This window comes from Galeopterus variegatus, unplaced genomic scaffold, assembly GCF_000696425.1.
Source record: "Galeopterus variegatus unplaced genomic scaffold, G_variegatus-3.0.2 Scaffold4047, whole genome shotgun sequence".
NCBI lineage: Eukaryota > Metazoa > Chordata > Mammalia > Dermoptera > Cynocephalidae > Galeopterus > Galeopterus variegatus.
Genome location: NW_007730158.1, coordinates 84017 through 100256, shown reverse-complemented (window position 1 = coordinate 100256; position 16240 = coordinate 84017). Strand labels below are relative to the sequence as shown.

The window sequence follows — 16240 nt, the reverse complement described above, 5'->3', positions numbered from 1 at the left end:
AAACAAAGGGCTTTGTTGGGGAAAGAGGTTCACCCTTTCTCTTCTACTGGACATGAACAAAGAAGCATAATACCCAGTTATGGCTTGCAGCCATAAAGAGAGAAAATCTGCCAAACCTCGAGATAAAGGTGGCAAAAACAGAGAAAGTGTGTCCCTGAAGACACAGTCAAGCAAGTCAACCAACTTGGAGCCCACCCTATCTTTGGACTTCCTTTTAAGTGAGACAATTTCCTCTTGTTTTAAGCCAATTAGAAAGGTTCTCTGTTAAGAGTAGTTGAAAACAATCTGATACACTGGAGATGTGTTTAAATAGATAAAAAAAAAAAAAAGACTGCACAGATGGACATAAAGTACAATAAGGAAGAAGAGAAATTAAATATATAAAAGTACTGTGGAGGACATCACTATATAAAGAGTTTCTATTTAATTAAGTAGGATATGCCCGACAAGGTTTTTGAGCAGATTAACTTGATTGAAAGGAATTCTTGGGGAGTGTGAGACAGACTACAGGTAGATAGCTAGATGAGATGTATTTCAATGGTCTCTACTCCTGTAATTTTGAAAATGCTCTATATCTGTACTGTGCACCCTGATAACTAACAGCCATGTATGGGTATGAGCACTTGGAATGTGGCTCATGCTACTGAGGAAATGAATTCATTCATTTAATGTTAATTAATTTAAATTTAAAAAGCCATATGTGGCTAACAGTTACTGTGTAAGACAGTACAGGTCTAGAATATGAACAAAAGTAATGAGGAACTCAAGGGGAAAAGAAACGAGGTGTTGGATATTTAATATTACTATTGAATCTATAGGAGTTGGCTATTGATGTATGATAAGAGATGAAGAAAATGGTAAAAGTTACAAGATTACTTCATAGTTATAGAACTTAGAGGTTAAAATAATAAAACATTTTAGTTAAAGATTCCGGGGGGAGATTGGCACAGTGAAGGAACAACTTAAGAAGTTCAGCTACGGACTCAAGGCTTTTAAAACAATCTGCTCTCTTTTTACACAATCTCCTTATGTTCACTAGTGGCTAAGGCCTAAGGTACAAATGTACTTATTTAAAATCAATTTAAAGCTTTAACAATAAATAGGACTTAGGGTATTCTGCTTAGAAAAATAAATTAAAGTTAAAGTTGACTCTATTTGGGAAAAAACCTTAAAAGTCTTTAAAGTAAAATCCAATAACCCCCTGCATACCTGGAATGACTTGATCAAGATAGACAGCCAAGAGAACATAGAATATACTATTAAGTACTAGCATGATAATAGTAATAATTAGAGGATATGGGCCTTCAGTCAAGTTAGAAAATAAAGCACCTTCATTTAAATCTTCTAAATGCATGACCTAAAAAATAGAAACACCAACTTTATTATATAAAAATGATAAAAATGAGCAAAAACCAACACTACTTGGAGTTACTCATTATATACAGAGTGACAGTAACCAAACTGGGCCTTTACATAGATTAAACATTCTACCAAATTAGTAATACAACTTTATATGAAAAACAATAGACTTTACCAAAATATGTTTATCATAACAATTCCTTTCAATCATGTTTTTAATCCTGTGCTCCTTAAACTAGAATATATCTACTACTGGGGAATTTAATTCTAATGCAATGACTATCAAATGAGATAAAAGGAAACGTGATGTTAACAGTAACTGATGCAAACAAAAGACTATGGTCCACATGGAAGTCAAACTTGTAGAGGATAAAATTATGGTCAGCATCTTTCCGATACTGAAAAGGGAGAAGGTATTTTGATTCATTAATGCAATTATTAAAGAATTCATAGTAAATACATGCAATAGAGTAGAAAGACAAATGTACTGGAGGTTAAGGCCTCATTTAGGTCCCTGCCATTAAGTGAATACATTTCAATTATACCACTCTGTATTTCAGTCCTCTTACCTATAAAATAAAGAGATGGATTAAATGACCGAAAGGCCCTCCCACTCACAACAAAAAAGGTCCCTGCCATTAAGTGAATACATTTCAATTATACCACTCTGTATTTCAGTCCTCTTACCTGTAAAATAAAGAGATGGATTAAATGACCGAAAGGCCCACCCACTCACAACAAAAACCTATGAATCTATAATTCTACCTTCTTAAGAGAATGGAGACTCAGTGGACTCTCAAAATATATAACAACAGCTTTTAGGTCTCAAGTAACTAAAATTTGTTTAGTTCAATATTCATAAATGGTCTATCTTAATTTAATCTTACAAATCAGAATATTCTATCCAACCAATATGAGTAAACTCTTATATTAAGTAATTACATTTTTTCTTTGTATATTAACCAGATTTATATTCTATCATATAAAGCAGTTTCTTATAAGATATTTTTCACTTATACCCCTATAAGAACTAACAAAAATCAAATTTAAAACTCCAAATATTACTTACATGAATAACAATCCCATGAAGCCTAGGTCAATAAAATCCACCAGGCCTATTAATGTCACTACTACACTCACGATAAATTTATCCTGCTCCACATACAATTTTTTGCCGGGCATCCTTCTGAGTTAAATTTACAAATGGTAGCAATATAACCAGGCCATCGAACAATCTAGATTACTTGACACTTAAACCAGTGACTTCTAACAAACTGAGTTATTACAGTAAAACATATTACTGAGACATATACTGAAGCAAAAGGGGAAATACTTATAAATAGAACATTTCATTGAAAACTTAAAATTGGAGCAAGTTAACTAGATATAAAATGCCCTCTAGTACTCAAATATCATTTCTTTCTCATGTTGAAATTTTTTAAATATTTTTTTTCTGAAAATCAAAGTATTGTCTATGGTAGTATAAGATGCTTCATGGAACTGAAAAGAAAATATTTAGTGAATGCAAGATTAATATGTTACCTACCTGTGCAATACCAATCAAAAAAGTACACTGACAGAAAGGACTTAAAAGCCACACTAAGGATTTGGGAAAACTTTCCATGAGGACCATTAAAAGGCCAACAAATCCAAAAGCCACAGTGACAAAAGATTCAACCATTCCCACATGTTTTGATTTTTTAAAAAGAGGTGTTAACATTAAAGCAAAAAATACCTATAAAATAAAAATATTAAGGTTAATACATTGTTCATATACACTAGTTTAAAAAAACAATTAAATTTTCTGGTGAAAGAACAAGCTATTTTCATTGAAAAATACATTCATTAAAATACAATCATAATTTCTAAATGTTATGGTAAGATATTGCACTTTCATATAAATAGTGACATATGTTTTAAAAATTTAAACTGACAAACAAACTTAAAAAGACTGTATTTTATCTGTATTACAGGCAAACATGACCACCTCTACACTACAGAAACCATAAACAGCCATGTGTTTCTGCAGTTAGATGGGTAAAATATGGAAACAAACAATAAATCAATAAATGAGCAAGCTTTTAAATACAGGACCTATCTTTTAAACTTAATGTTTTGATAAGATACAAAACCAGCTTTAAAAAACAGGAAACTATATGTACAAGTACATGAGTTATTTGTAATCTACCATTTTAAAAAGCAGGGGTGATAATCGAAATATGATTTAACAATGGGTACAGGATGGGCACATAAACCAATCAGAATGAAAGCTGGAACCCCTTGTACATATCTTTAAAAATCATCATCTTATAGCATAAATTAACTTGAAACAAAATTTCATGAAGACAAAGAAAAATGTAGTTTAGTACTGAAAAATCTTAATTCCATACATGATTATATAAAGATAATAACAAGTAGACTCAGAAGAACTGTATGTAAAATACATCATATGAAGACAAGTTGAATTTAAACCTGAGACTATTTCATAACTTTCCTAAAACCATGGAAGTATAACGATGCTACATCATTTATTAAATCATTTATCAGTAACCTAGTAACAATCTGTCTTTTATGGAAAATTGCCTACAAGTAAAGCAAATAAAAAGACTTCACTATATTATCAAATATTTTGACAGTTCTTTATCTCATTTCAAGTTAAAATACTTACAGACGATAATCCATATAGGAAAAAAAGTAGAAATATCACAATGCTGCTACTTTGGGGAAATAATGAAGTAGCTGTTGCAATGACTGCCATAAGAAGGGACATAAGAAAAATCAAACTTGTATACAGAAGAACCCAGGAAAGCCTAAAATGAGAATACAAATACAAATTTACGGTCAAATGCATAGGCTTTACCAGTTAAAAAAATCATTTTAAACAAAACTTCAGATGTATTTTAGCCATTTTATTCTTAAAATTAAGTCAATCTATTCATTTCTGTGTATGCTCACATATTGAAAAATCAATACTCTTATAAGTAATTAAAAACAGTATTGGTTAAGTTATAGGTAAAAGTGTAATATGACAGAAAATGGCAAATATCTTTCAAAGAATCAAAATAGCCTTAAAAATTAATAACAATTCATGATTAATTTATATCTAACACTCAGAAGTTTAATAGTGCACAATACCTCTGATTTACATAATGTTATTCTTTAAGGCATTTGCTACAATTAAACCTCTGGAGGCTTTTGTTATTAAAAATAATAAAGGCTACCTCACTAATCAATGACATAATTACTACATTTACACAAAATGAGATCAACAAAATAAACAATGGATTCACAATATTTACTAAAGATTTCTCTCTAAATCAGAGCTCAATGGAATTGCTACAGTATTTAGTTTCATTTTATTTTTATTTTTTCAAGTTAGCAGATCATGATGTCATAAGAGCAGTAACTAGTAGTGCTAAAAGGTAGCTAAACTACCAAAATTGAATCTATAATTTTAGAGGCAAAATTGAGTCACTGAGAAACTAATCTGCTAAATTCATCCAGCTACTGTTTTCCTACAAAATACTTTAATAATTCAATGCATCCTAAAAACCAATCATTTCTAAAATAACAGAAGAAAAGCCAGCAAAGAAAATAAGTTATACGCAATAACCTCATTTATGTAAAGTGTGTTACAATTAATTGTGGGCTAAAGAGAATAAAATTTTATAAAACAGACTATAATAGCAACTCATATGCACAGTGTTAACCTTTCCTCCCAAAAGAGCTTAAAATAAATTCTCCTCTTACAGAGGGAAGAGTAAGGAAAACACACTCATAAAATTATTACAGTCATGCTCTGCCTGATGACATTTTGATCAACAACAGACTGCATATAAGATGGTGGTCTCATTAAGATAATACCATATTTTCACTGTACTTTTTCTAACTTTAGATATGTTTAGACACACAAATACCATTGTGTAACAACTGCCCACAGTATTCAGTACAGTACCACACTGTGCAGCTTTGTAGCCAAAGAGCAATAAGCTACATACCATATATCCTAGATGTGTAGTAGATTATACCATCTAGGTTTGTGTAAGTATACTCTGATATTTGCAAAATGATGAAATTGCCTAATGATGCATTTCTCAAAACACCCCCATCTTTAAGCAATGCATGACTGTTACTTATAAAAACACATGCCTCTATAAAATTATTATTGTATAAAAATGCTGATACAGTAAAGCTCACTCGTGAAAACATATTTTTTTCATTTGTTTCTCCATAAATTATTTGTATATTCTTCATCTTCATTCACCTAAGTGACTAAAACTTGTTAGGAAAAAAAAAATCAATATACTACATACACAAACATTAATCATTTAACTCAATTTTTAGTATCATGTATATGCAATGATATTAAGGGGAAGACTATAAGTGGAAATTAATTTTTAACTTTCCAAGATCTCATATCTTTCATACGCTGAAATATACAGTGAAATACATGCAGCATGCCTCATGGGTTCAAACAAAATGTGAAATAAAGTTTAAACATGTATTGTCAACATAAGCTTTCCACATTCCTCTTCCCTTATGTTCAAAAAAGCCAATTAGTTGCTGCAGCTTGTTGACTAGTCTCAAATTAAAAGACAAAGGCAATCACTGTAAGAAAACAGGATCAGCACGTCATCAAGTTGGAGAAATAATAAAATTACAATTCCGAAGATTTAATACAATTGTTAATTATACTAAATAATAAACTTTTAATAACATACCAAAAAGCAGTGTCATGTAGTCCCATTATCTTTAAAAATTCTTTTAACTTTTTTTCTTTTTCTGCTACAATATGAATTGCCAAAAAGTATCCAAAAGGTGAAAAAGCTATAACTAGGTATATTAAAATTGCTCCACGGGGAAAGATATCTATTTCTACAACAGCATTTTCTCCCATAATAACAGCTTTAGTTGACTCCAGCTCCTTCCAAACAGAAACATTGGTCTTCAACTATAATTAGAAAAAGTAAATATATTAATTTAGTTCTGACAGTAGCCCCTAATAAAATGTGAAAGTTATGTGCCCAAATTTAGTCAATAACTAGTACAAATACAACCCTCAAAAAGCTACACTGGAGTGATCCCAATATCATAAAACAGAGTAGAATACTGCTTTTAATTCATTCTGGAAGCATACCATAAAGTTTAAAGCTTGAGGTTGGTGAGTATATAAATTTTGATTAAATAATTTGTCAAAGAAAATAAAATTGCACAGCTATCATCTTAATCAGAAAATTATATGCATCTTAACAAAAATATACATTTTCAAAATTGAGGAATTTAGGAATGATTATTAGCACCATCATTCCTATGACTGTTTTAAAAATGATCTTTTAAATAGCATGTACTATTGTTTTAAAATCTAAACATGCAGCACATACAGACAGAATAAAAAAACTATGCCGTATGATACTTCTAACATTCAACTGAATGCTTAAAATGAGATCTGTCCTGCCTATTCATCCCTTGTGGTCTGGGCTACAGATGGCTAAAGTTTTTGGCCAAACATAAGTGCAATAAAACCATCAATACATCCCATATTTTACTATCTTTACCTTAAATTTCTTTAGTATTCAATATGTATAATATTGCATAGCCCTAATATATTTGCACCATGTTGCAAGAGTTTATAAGACAATTCTACATACATGATCTTGTCTGCTTCTTACAACGACCCTGTCGAATAAAGTATTATTGTAGTCATTTCACTACATAGCAGTCTAACAACTAACAGAGATAGGACTCCTGTTCAGGTCTTGATTCCAGTTCTACCACTATTCATACATACTCTGTATATACAGCTTTAGTAGAGAAGATTGTTGATATGCATTTTGAAATTACAATTTTTGTAGTATAGTAAATTTCAATTAGAAAAAGCAAATAAAAAAACCCCACAGATTCATATGGAACCTGGAAAAATGAGATATGATTAATTTGAATAGTTTGAATTCTAACTAAGGAAACTTCATCTTACTGCTATTTAGCCCAGACACAAAATTAACATTTTTAAAAAATAAATTTCATGGCTAATTTTTCTGCTAAAATGGAAACACTGGATCAGGTCTAGGTATGTCTTCAGAATATAATTCAAACATTTATATACAATCCTAGTGGCAGCAAAGTATAATATTAAAGCACAGATGTAAGAGTCAAAACCTGTAGTTTGAATCCTTACTTTGCCACTAATTAACTGAGTTTTTGGAAAGTCATTTAATATCCCCGTGTTTCAGCTTCATATATAAAACAAAGATAATAACAGCAGCCATCACATAGGGTTGCTAAAGATTAAATGGGTTATTAGAACATAACTTAGAAACAGGGTTTGGCAAATAAGTGATAAATGTTTGCTAAATAAAAAATAAAACCTACTATTATGATTAAGATACTCAAAATCATAAGTTCATAAGATATACAGTTTATCTTATTATAACAAAGATATTTACTTTCTTTAAACCAAGTTATTTGTATTCAAGGGGAAAAGTCTTCAAATATACATCTTCTGTAAATATTACCTATGGTTAATAAAGATACAATACAGATATATTGAATGCTGAATTCTATGCTTAGAAACCATCAAATAAAAGTGAGTTACAAAAAGTATTAAATTGGAAAATATACTCCCTTACCTTTTTTCTTAAAGAAGTTGTAATGAGTTATATATTTTGTACATTTGACAGCAGCCAAACCAAATACTATTGTGAAGAATTAGAAGACATTGTTTTGGTTTTTGTTTTTCTTCCTTCATCATATTTACCTGTATAATGGCAGCATCTATGGATGCTTGTAAAACCGTGAACCCTGAAGACCAGTACTGAGCAGCCTCACATGATTTTGAACAGCCAGCTATAGGGAAAAAAAGTGAGATATAAGATTTTATATAACATGCGAGTATTTTCCTCTAAAGATAACATGTGGAGGTTTAACAAAGCAATATAATCAATCAATCTCTCTAAGACCAAAGAAAATAAGCTATTGCCCTTCAAAGGCAAACAATATTTGTAAGATTCCTGATTACTTGAAATTTTGAAATAAAATGTTACGTGTATTAAGACACTGAATGGTAAATAAATAAAAATGTAAAGAAAAAAATTAATTGTAAGAATAGTTATTTAAAATAAGTCACTTTTCTGTTTTAAAGTAAGTTATTCTATAATGATGTAACTTCAAAGCACTTCCAGATGCAAGGACAAGTCCAAGTTTAAAAAACAAAAAAAATAATTTTCTGTAAGGGCTTTATGGAATCAAGTCACAGATTTTGTTCTTAGCATAGCAACTTTAACTCTAATCAATAAATGTGGTTGATAATATCTCTCATATGATTAAATAACTGAAGGCTGTTTCCCATGTTTCAAACATAAAACTAATGAAGTTCATTGGTGGAAAACCTTGAGATTTTAAAGATTTATACTGTACCATAAGTGAAAACAATTACATGGCGAAAAAAATATAGATTTAGAAAGTCATATAATCCAAGATACAATTTAGCTTTATGCTACTGTAACTGATATATAAATGTATTAAAATTAAAATGTATGGGCCGACCCCGTGGCACACTCGGGAGAGTGCGGCGCTGGGAGCACAGCAGTGCCCCCGCCGCGGGTTTGGATCCTATATAGGGATGGCTGGTCCGCTCACTGGCTGAGCGCGGTGCGGCCAGTCACAAAAAAGACAAGTGCGGCGCTGGGAGCACAGCAGTGCCCCCGCCGCGGGTTTGGATCCTATATAGGGATGGCCGGTCCGCTCACTGGCTGAGCGCGGTGTGGCCAGTCACAAAAAAGACAAAAAAAAAAAAAATTAAAATGTATATTATTCAATTTTATGTTACGTATATATATAAATACTTGTGTATACATATTCTTATTTTTTAAAAATATTTTTATACTATACTTGACAGTTTCCTATCTGAACAAATAAGCATAGTTAAAAATGATTAATAATCATTAATTAAATTAGTCAATAATTAACTGAGTTTTTGGAAAGTCATTTAATATCCCCGTGTTTCAGCTTCATATATAAAATGAAGATAATAACAGCAGCCATCACATAGGGTTGTTAAAGATTAAATGGGTTATTAGAACATAACTTAGAAACAGGGTTTGGGAAAGAAGTGATAAATGTTTGCTAAATAAAAAATAAAACCTACTATTGAAATTAGTCAATAGTCAATATTGATTGGGCCCCCCAAAACTTTTCACATGACTGTGAGCAGCAAAGACATGCATTTAATTGATTTTCAATGATTATTTAGGGCTATTTACCTCTTGAATCCATATAAATAGAAGATACTGGAATCATATCAGGAAAAAAACTAAGTTCATAGGACATGAAGTCTTTGAAAACCACACCTACGAAGTTACTGGACTTAGAAAGACTGGATGCTAGCATTTCTTTTTCATTTGTATATGCTTCAGTGATTATGACTGTAAAATATTATAACAATATGGTCAATTCACAAATTAAAATAGTTACTGTAATATAGTAGATGAAATTTATAATTATATTTGATGCATGAAATATTTAGAACTTCTGTTTTATTCTCTTAACTTCTTACAAAAAGAAGACAGGTATTTTTTCTTATTAATTAATTAATTTTTAAAATTATGAATATTCATGAGATACAAAGCTGTCACCCCTCGTGCCCATGATGTGAGGGCCAGATTCATACTGGCAGCATACCCATTACCAGAAATTACTTTTGTACTCCATGTCCCCCACCCAATTATCCCCCAACCTCCCTTCCCCTCCCCCAAGACAAGTATTCTAAGAAAATAATACTAAATGAATAACTAAAAAAATAAATTTTACAGACACTACTCAGCTGTTGTTTAATTACATAAATTATGTGTCAGTCTAATACATAAATTATAAGTATGATAAAGTATAGTATAAAACAATATGCAGAACTCTTATTTCATCAAGAGATCGCTATTTCTCAAAACCTCAATGAATTATACTGAACTTTAATACTGAATAGTTTTGTTACCCTCTCCAGTCCTCTCTCTAAATCTACTGACAAGTAGACTTACTTTCAGATTAATTTCTAAATTTAAACTAAGATTTCAGGTAGCAATGAAATTATAAACATGATAAGTAATGCAGTTCATTTATCTATCTCATAGTTGAACTAACTCCTTGATAAGTAAATGGATATTTTATTTTTAAATATTTCTTCTTATACAGAAAATTCCATAATCCTTCTCAGGAAAAAAAGTATGTATTTTAGTAACTATGATCCAACTCTTCTTTGAATAAAAGTTGCTATTTAAACCCCATATTGCCTGTTCCTTTCTTAGAAAATATATGGAGAAAATACTGTAATCACTCTTTCACATAAGACCAATTTTTAAATATTTTCTTGTGGTTTCGTTTACAAGTAACTAAACCTTACTACAGAAGCTTCAGAACATATGGTAATACAGAAAGAACATAGGACTAGTACTTGACTTCATCATTCATTAGCTGTGTTAGCACCTATAAAAGATTAAACTCTCCAAACTTTGGTGTCCTCATCTGCAATACCTAGCTGATTATACTGGGTTACTGTGAAGACCAAGTGAAGTAACAAACATAAAAATGCTTTATTAATTATAAAAGTAATACTCAAATGTTCATTAACATGATTTTCTAGAACTTTAAAGTGGACATGGAATTCCAGGATAGACCTAAATAAAGATGGTGTTAGTTCAACATCCTACCAGTCATGTTATCATGTATGTGTATATAACCCATTTTTAGATAGTGCTATAGCTAAAAAGACAGAACTTAAAAAAAATCTATATTTATATCCCTACTATTTTGGTATCTAAGTTAATACGTACTGACTTGTATTTCTCTGGTTTCACCCTTTCTTCCTAATTACCATTACCAATGAATTTCCTCCTCAACATTTCTGACCAGTTTTTTGAACTTGCACACAAATTCTTATGGCTATCCGTGCTACTTGTGCTTACTATGAAAAACCAACAAACATATATACCAATAAGATATGTGTTTGATAAAAATATTAAATAGCAAGAATCCAAGAAACAAACCAATGGGGAGAAAGCCATTTGGCTCCTGACTGCATAACTGACATCTTCCATTCAGTGATGCACTATCCAATAACGTGACGATATATGCTAGAAGTTATTTACGACTATCCTATATGACTTAAAAGAACATGCTAATCTGTTATTTTCTACAGTTCAACACTTCATTGTCTAATCATTATAGTATAAACATTTCTGTCACATTCTCCAGTTCTTTAGTTTCTCTCACAGCCACTTTAGACTCACTACCATTTCATTGCTTACACTGTTTTCTAGTCCATTTCTTTGTGAGAAGCACACACTAAGAAAAACAGACTGAGGCACTTAGCCTCAGTCACAGTCTTCAAAGTTAAGTACTTAGTTTATACCATATACCTCCATAAACAGGAATAGCAATCTGAAAGATTACTGCTTTATAATCTTTATCATATATTTCTAGGTTCTTAGTTATTATATGAGAGTCAGAATCAAAATGAAATACTCATTCAAATGTTTTATTCTGTACAAATATACTTAAACTATTTTATAAATAGTCTAAGAATTAAATATAAAATAAGAAAATATATAAAATATACTTTTCACCAAGAATATAAATTAATATTTCGTAAGAAACATAAGGCAACAGAATTAAATGATTTTAATATTTTAATAAAATAATTCATTGGTGGAGGAACATATCTCTAAGAGTTAAGAATGTTATTTACTCAGTAAAGCAAGTTGATAGATATCAAAGAGGCTTTGCGCTACAGACAGAATATATACATAAGCTCACAATACCGTTAGGAAGGTGATCAGTAGACACCATCTGCATAATGTTGCTTGTAATATTAGTCACTGGAGTATATCCAAGAATTAGGTTAGAGAGGATAAATTTGTCCATAGGGTTAAGTTCAATATCAGGCACTTCTTCATACTTCTTATTTGGATGCATCATGCTAATTAATATTAACCAAAATAAAAAAAATAGTGGAAAAAAAATTTCCTATAATAAAAGAAACAAAATGATTACAATGTATAACAATGGTGGCAAAATAATTAAGATTTCTATATAAATAATATAACTAGTACTAACAAAAATATGAGAAATTTGGTTGTCCTTTCTTATGCACAAAAAGTAAGAGTAATTCTATCCCAAAAGAATTATGTTGAGCATATCACCAAACCCAGCAGGCATATTAGATGAATTTTCCTTTAAACTCAGTTTTACTGAAATATATTAAGATTCAAGTCACATAATAAATTATAGTAACATAAAAGATAACACTTAAACATGTTAGATTACTGATATAAAGATAATAAATTTACTCATATAAATTTTTTTAATGAACTCCAACCCAAATTTTATTTGTTTCTCCAATCAAAGTTAATCATGAGCTTGGGTGCTAGAGTTAGAGCCTGCATGTAAATAAAAACTCTGTGACTTCTTTGTGGTGTGACCCTGGGCAAGTTTCCTTTTTTGACTGTTGTGAGCCTTTGTTTCATGGGTTCATTTAATAAATATTTATTGCGTTCTTCCTACATATAAGGTAATTGCCTGGGTATTGGGCATACATCTATGATTCTTATGTAACCTGCCTTCTCTTGAAACAAGACAGATAACAATATGTACACCCAAAGAAATCCATAAAATAATTTCAGAGAGATAAATTCTGTGAAAAAAATTAAACAAGTCATTGTGGTACAAAGGAACTCAAGGGAGCAACTTTAGCTAGAGCGGTTGGGAGAGGCATCTCTGAGGAAATGAGATTTGAATGGAGACCTGTAGGGATAAGATGGAACTGGCCATGTAACGAGCCAGAAGAAGAGAGTTCCAGTTAGTGGGAACAGCAAGTACAAAAAATCTGAGGCAGGAAAAAGCTTGTCCTGTGTATGCATATTAGTTTCCTAGGGTGGCCATAACAAATTACCATAAACTGAGTGGCTTGAAACAATGGAATTTTATTCTCTTACTGTCCTGGAGGCTAGAAGTCCAAAATCAGGTGTCAACAGGGCCATGCTCCCTCTGAAGGCTCTAGGGAAGAATCCTTCCTTGCATCTTCCTAATTTCTGATGATTGCTGGCCATCTTTAGTGTTCGTTGGCTTGTAGATATATCACTCTAATCTTTGCTTATGTCTTTACATACCCTTCTTCCCTGTGAATGTATACTCTGTGTCTCTGTGTCAAATTTACTCATATAATTTTTTAAAGTAACTTACCAAACATCCCTATAGGGATCACCATAAAAAAGTCTTTACTCATTCTGAATTAGAAATCATACTTTAATTACAGCTAAATTTATAATTGAAAACAATATTCAATTAAATCCTCTGATCAGCTTTAGAAGGGATGAACTATTATTTCATCTTGCTATTTAACTGTTCTGCTGGTTTCAGGAGAAGATGAACAATATATTTTCATCCTTTGAAATTATTACTAGCTAGTTAGCTAGAGTTTTTACTTTCTTTTACCTTTAAAAGTAATGTGTCCTGGGCCGAGCCTGTGGCGCACTCGGGAGAGTGCAGTGCTGGGAGCGCAGCAGCGCTCCCGCCGCGAGTTCAGATCCTATATAGGGATGACCGGTGCGCTCACAGCGCTCACTGGCTGAGTGCAGTGCGGCCGGTCTCAAAAAGAAAAAAAAAAAAAAAAAAAGTAATGTGTCCTGTGGGTATAAGTCTGTGATATAATTTTAGTAATCCTAGGCAACTCAATATAGAGACCATAACATGGGACGTTACAGGAAATGAAATCATGGAATAATGTTCCACAAAGTTATCTGCGAAATGTAAGTTCATGAAACTTGACAAATGCACAACTAAAGGTTCAAAGTTAAGCACTGATGTTAGAAACTAAGTAAATTTATGAATCGCTATTAAAATTTTTAACATTTAGAAAGCATTAGGCAATTCAGGGTTTTTTTGTGGCTAACACAACAAATTTTACAAGCAAATTAAACAGAGATAGGGAAATAAAATTATAATAAAAATGAATCCAGCAAAATAAATCATCTCTTAAAGATAAAACATATTAAAAAAGCAAAATAAACTGCAACCAGGCATAGGAGTCATCTAACTTACCTGAACACTGCTTTTTTTAGTCCTGCATTTGACTAGGTAATTCTTCAGTAGGAGTGTTCTGGTCTGCCTCCAAACTCCTACCTCCCTAATTGCAGTGGCCATTTTCTCTGGATCAATCTATTAAAGAGGGAAAACAAACAAACCAGCAAACCTGGAACCACACAGTAAAGTACATGTCATTTTTAATGGCAAAAACAAACAGATGTTTCAGTTCCAGGTAAGATGGAGTTAAACATACTACAAGCTGTCTCTCCTGCCTCAAAAGAATGCATGGAACAGCAATCTGAGGACTTGGAAAAGTAAATAGTAACATGTGAAATGGGAGGGAAAGACAAGAATTTGAAAGACCACAAAAACCAGCAGTGAGCTTACCCCTTTTTCTTCTTTGGTATCCCCCAAACTAAACACATGGGATGTGGGCACCAGGCCACAGACAGAACTAGAAGAAGCCCTCTACTTCTGGCTTGAGGAATGGTAAAGGGAAGGCTTGATGCACAGGGAGAATGTAAAAATACCATTTTTTCTGTTTTGTTTTCTACATTATCCTGCATCCCCATCTCCAAGCAATCCCATGGTGGCAGTGCCAGGCTACAGTAATGAAAACCTAATGCAACCAAAATCTGAGGCAGGGAACTTTCCTCCCTATTCAGTGAAGCTATTGCTCCAAGAAGGTGGAGCCAATCCACACTGCTTTTCTTCTCTACCTCCACTGGGCCCCAGATGTGTTGGCTGCAGCTGCAAAAGTATGTGGCACAATGGAACAAATAAACCGTAGCTTCTACTTGGAAAATAGAAAAGTCGAGAAAAACAAAACAGCAGAGAGCAAATAAAAAGAGGATCTCAGGAGAGTACGCCAAAAAGTTGTTTATTAACTCCTGGACTAATTCCCAAGCTTGGACATACATGGATCTAACCCTATTCATGTAACAAAGACATGAGGAACTGAACTAACAGACAGACCACTGCCCAGATCCAGACTGGTCCCTGGTTTACACACACACACAGCAGATGCAAATTGCACTGCAACGGTTTTTGAAAACTCACGTGAAATTACAACAGCTCAAAGAAAGTGGGTGGAAACTTATGACATTCATGTAACAAAGACATGAGGAACTGAACTAACAGACAGACCACTGCCCAGATCCCTGGTTTACACACACACACAGCAGATGCAAATTGCACTGCAACGGTTTTTGAAAACTCACGTGAAATTACAACAGCTCAAAGAAAGTGGGTGGAAACTTATGACCCAAATCTAAACAGGTTGACAGCCTGCTAAAAGAAATATCAACATTCTCCATAGGATTAAAAACAAAACCCAAACGCTCATACAATTCAAAATACTTGGCAAATGAAGCATGTGGCAAATAGCAACTCTACTAAGAAAATCAGCAGATGCCAATGCAGAAATGACACAAATGCTGGAATTATGTGAGAAAAACTTTAAAGCAGCTATTTAAAAAATGCTTCGGAAAGCAATGGTAAGCACTCTGGAAAACAATAAAAAATTTCAGACAAGAAACATACAGTAGAATCAAATGGAAACTTCAGAACAGACAAACACAACATCAAATATATAAAACTTTTGGAGTGAACTCAAAACCAAAATGGAGACAAAAGAAAAAGAATTAGTGAACTTGAGGATTGATCAATAGCACTTCTCCAATCCAAACAACAGAGAAAAAAAGATTTTTTAAAAAATTAACAGCACTTGAGAAAACTATGGGACAATACCAAAAGGTCTAACTTTCCCTAAAGAAGGAAACAGACACTAATACCATAATAGCAGGGGACCTGA

General features: G+C 32.2%; 1 protein-coding gene across 1 annotated transcript in view; it reads right to left on the bottom strand.

Annotated features, from left to right (window-relative positions):
• ABCA5 (ATP-binding cassette, sub-family A (ABC1), member 5) overlaps nt 1-14552 on the bottom strand; it is a 76587-nt gene extending 62035 nt beyond the window's left edge. Inside the window, exons 1-8 of the mRNA XM_008586617.1 lie at nt 14443-14552; nt 12165-12369; nt 9618-9779; nt 8114-8202; nt 6081-6310; nt 4028-4169; nt 2906-3094; nt 1210-1357 (exon numbers count right to left, since the gene is read on the bottom strand). Coding sequence (XP_008584839.1) covers nt 1210-1357; nt 2906-3094; nt 4028-4169; nt 6081-6310; nt 8114-8202; nt 9618-9779; nt 12165-12369; nt 14443-14544 — 1267 coding nt within the window. The 5' untranslated portion in view covers nt 14545-14552. The remainder of the gene's footprint in view (nt 1-1209; nt 1358-2905; nt 3095-4027; nt 4170-6080; nt 6311-8113; nt 8203-9617; nt 9780-12164; nt 12370-14442) is intronic.
• Between the last annotated feature and the right edge of the window lie 1688 nt (nt 14553-16240).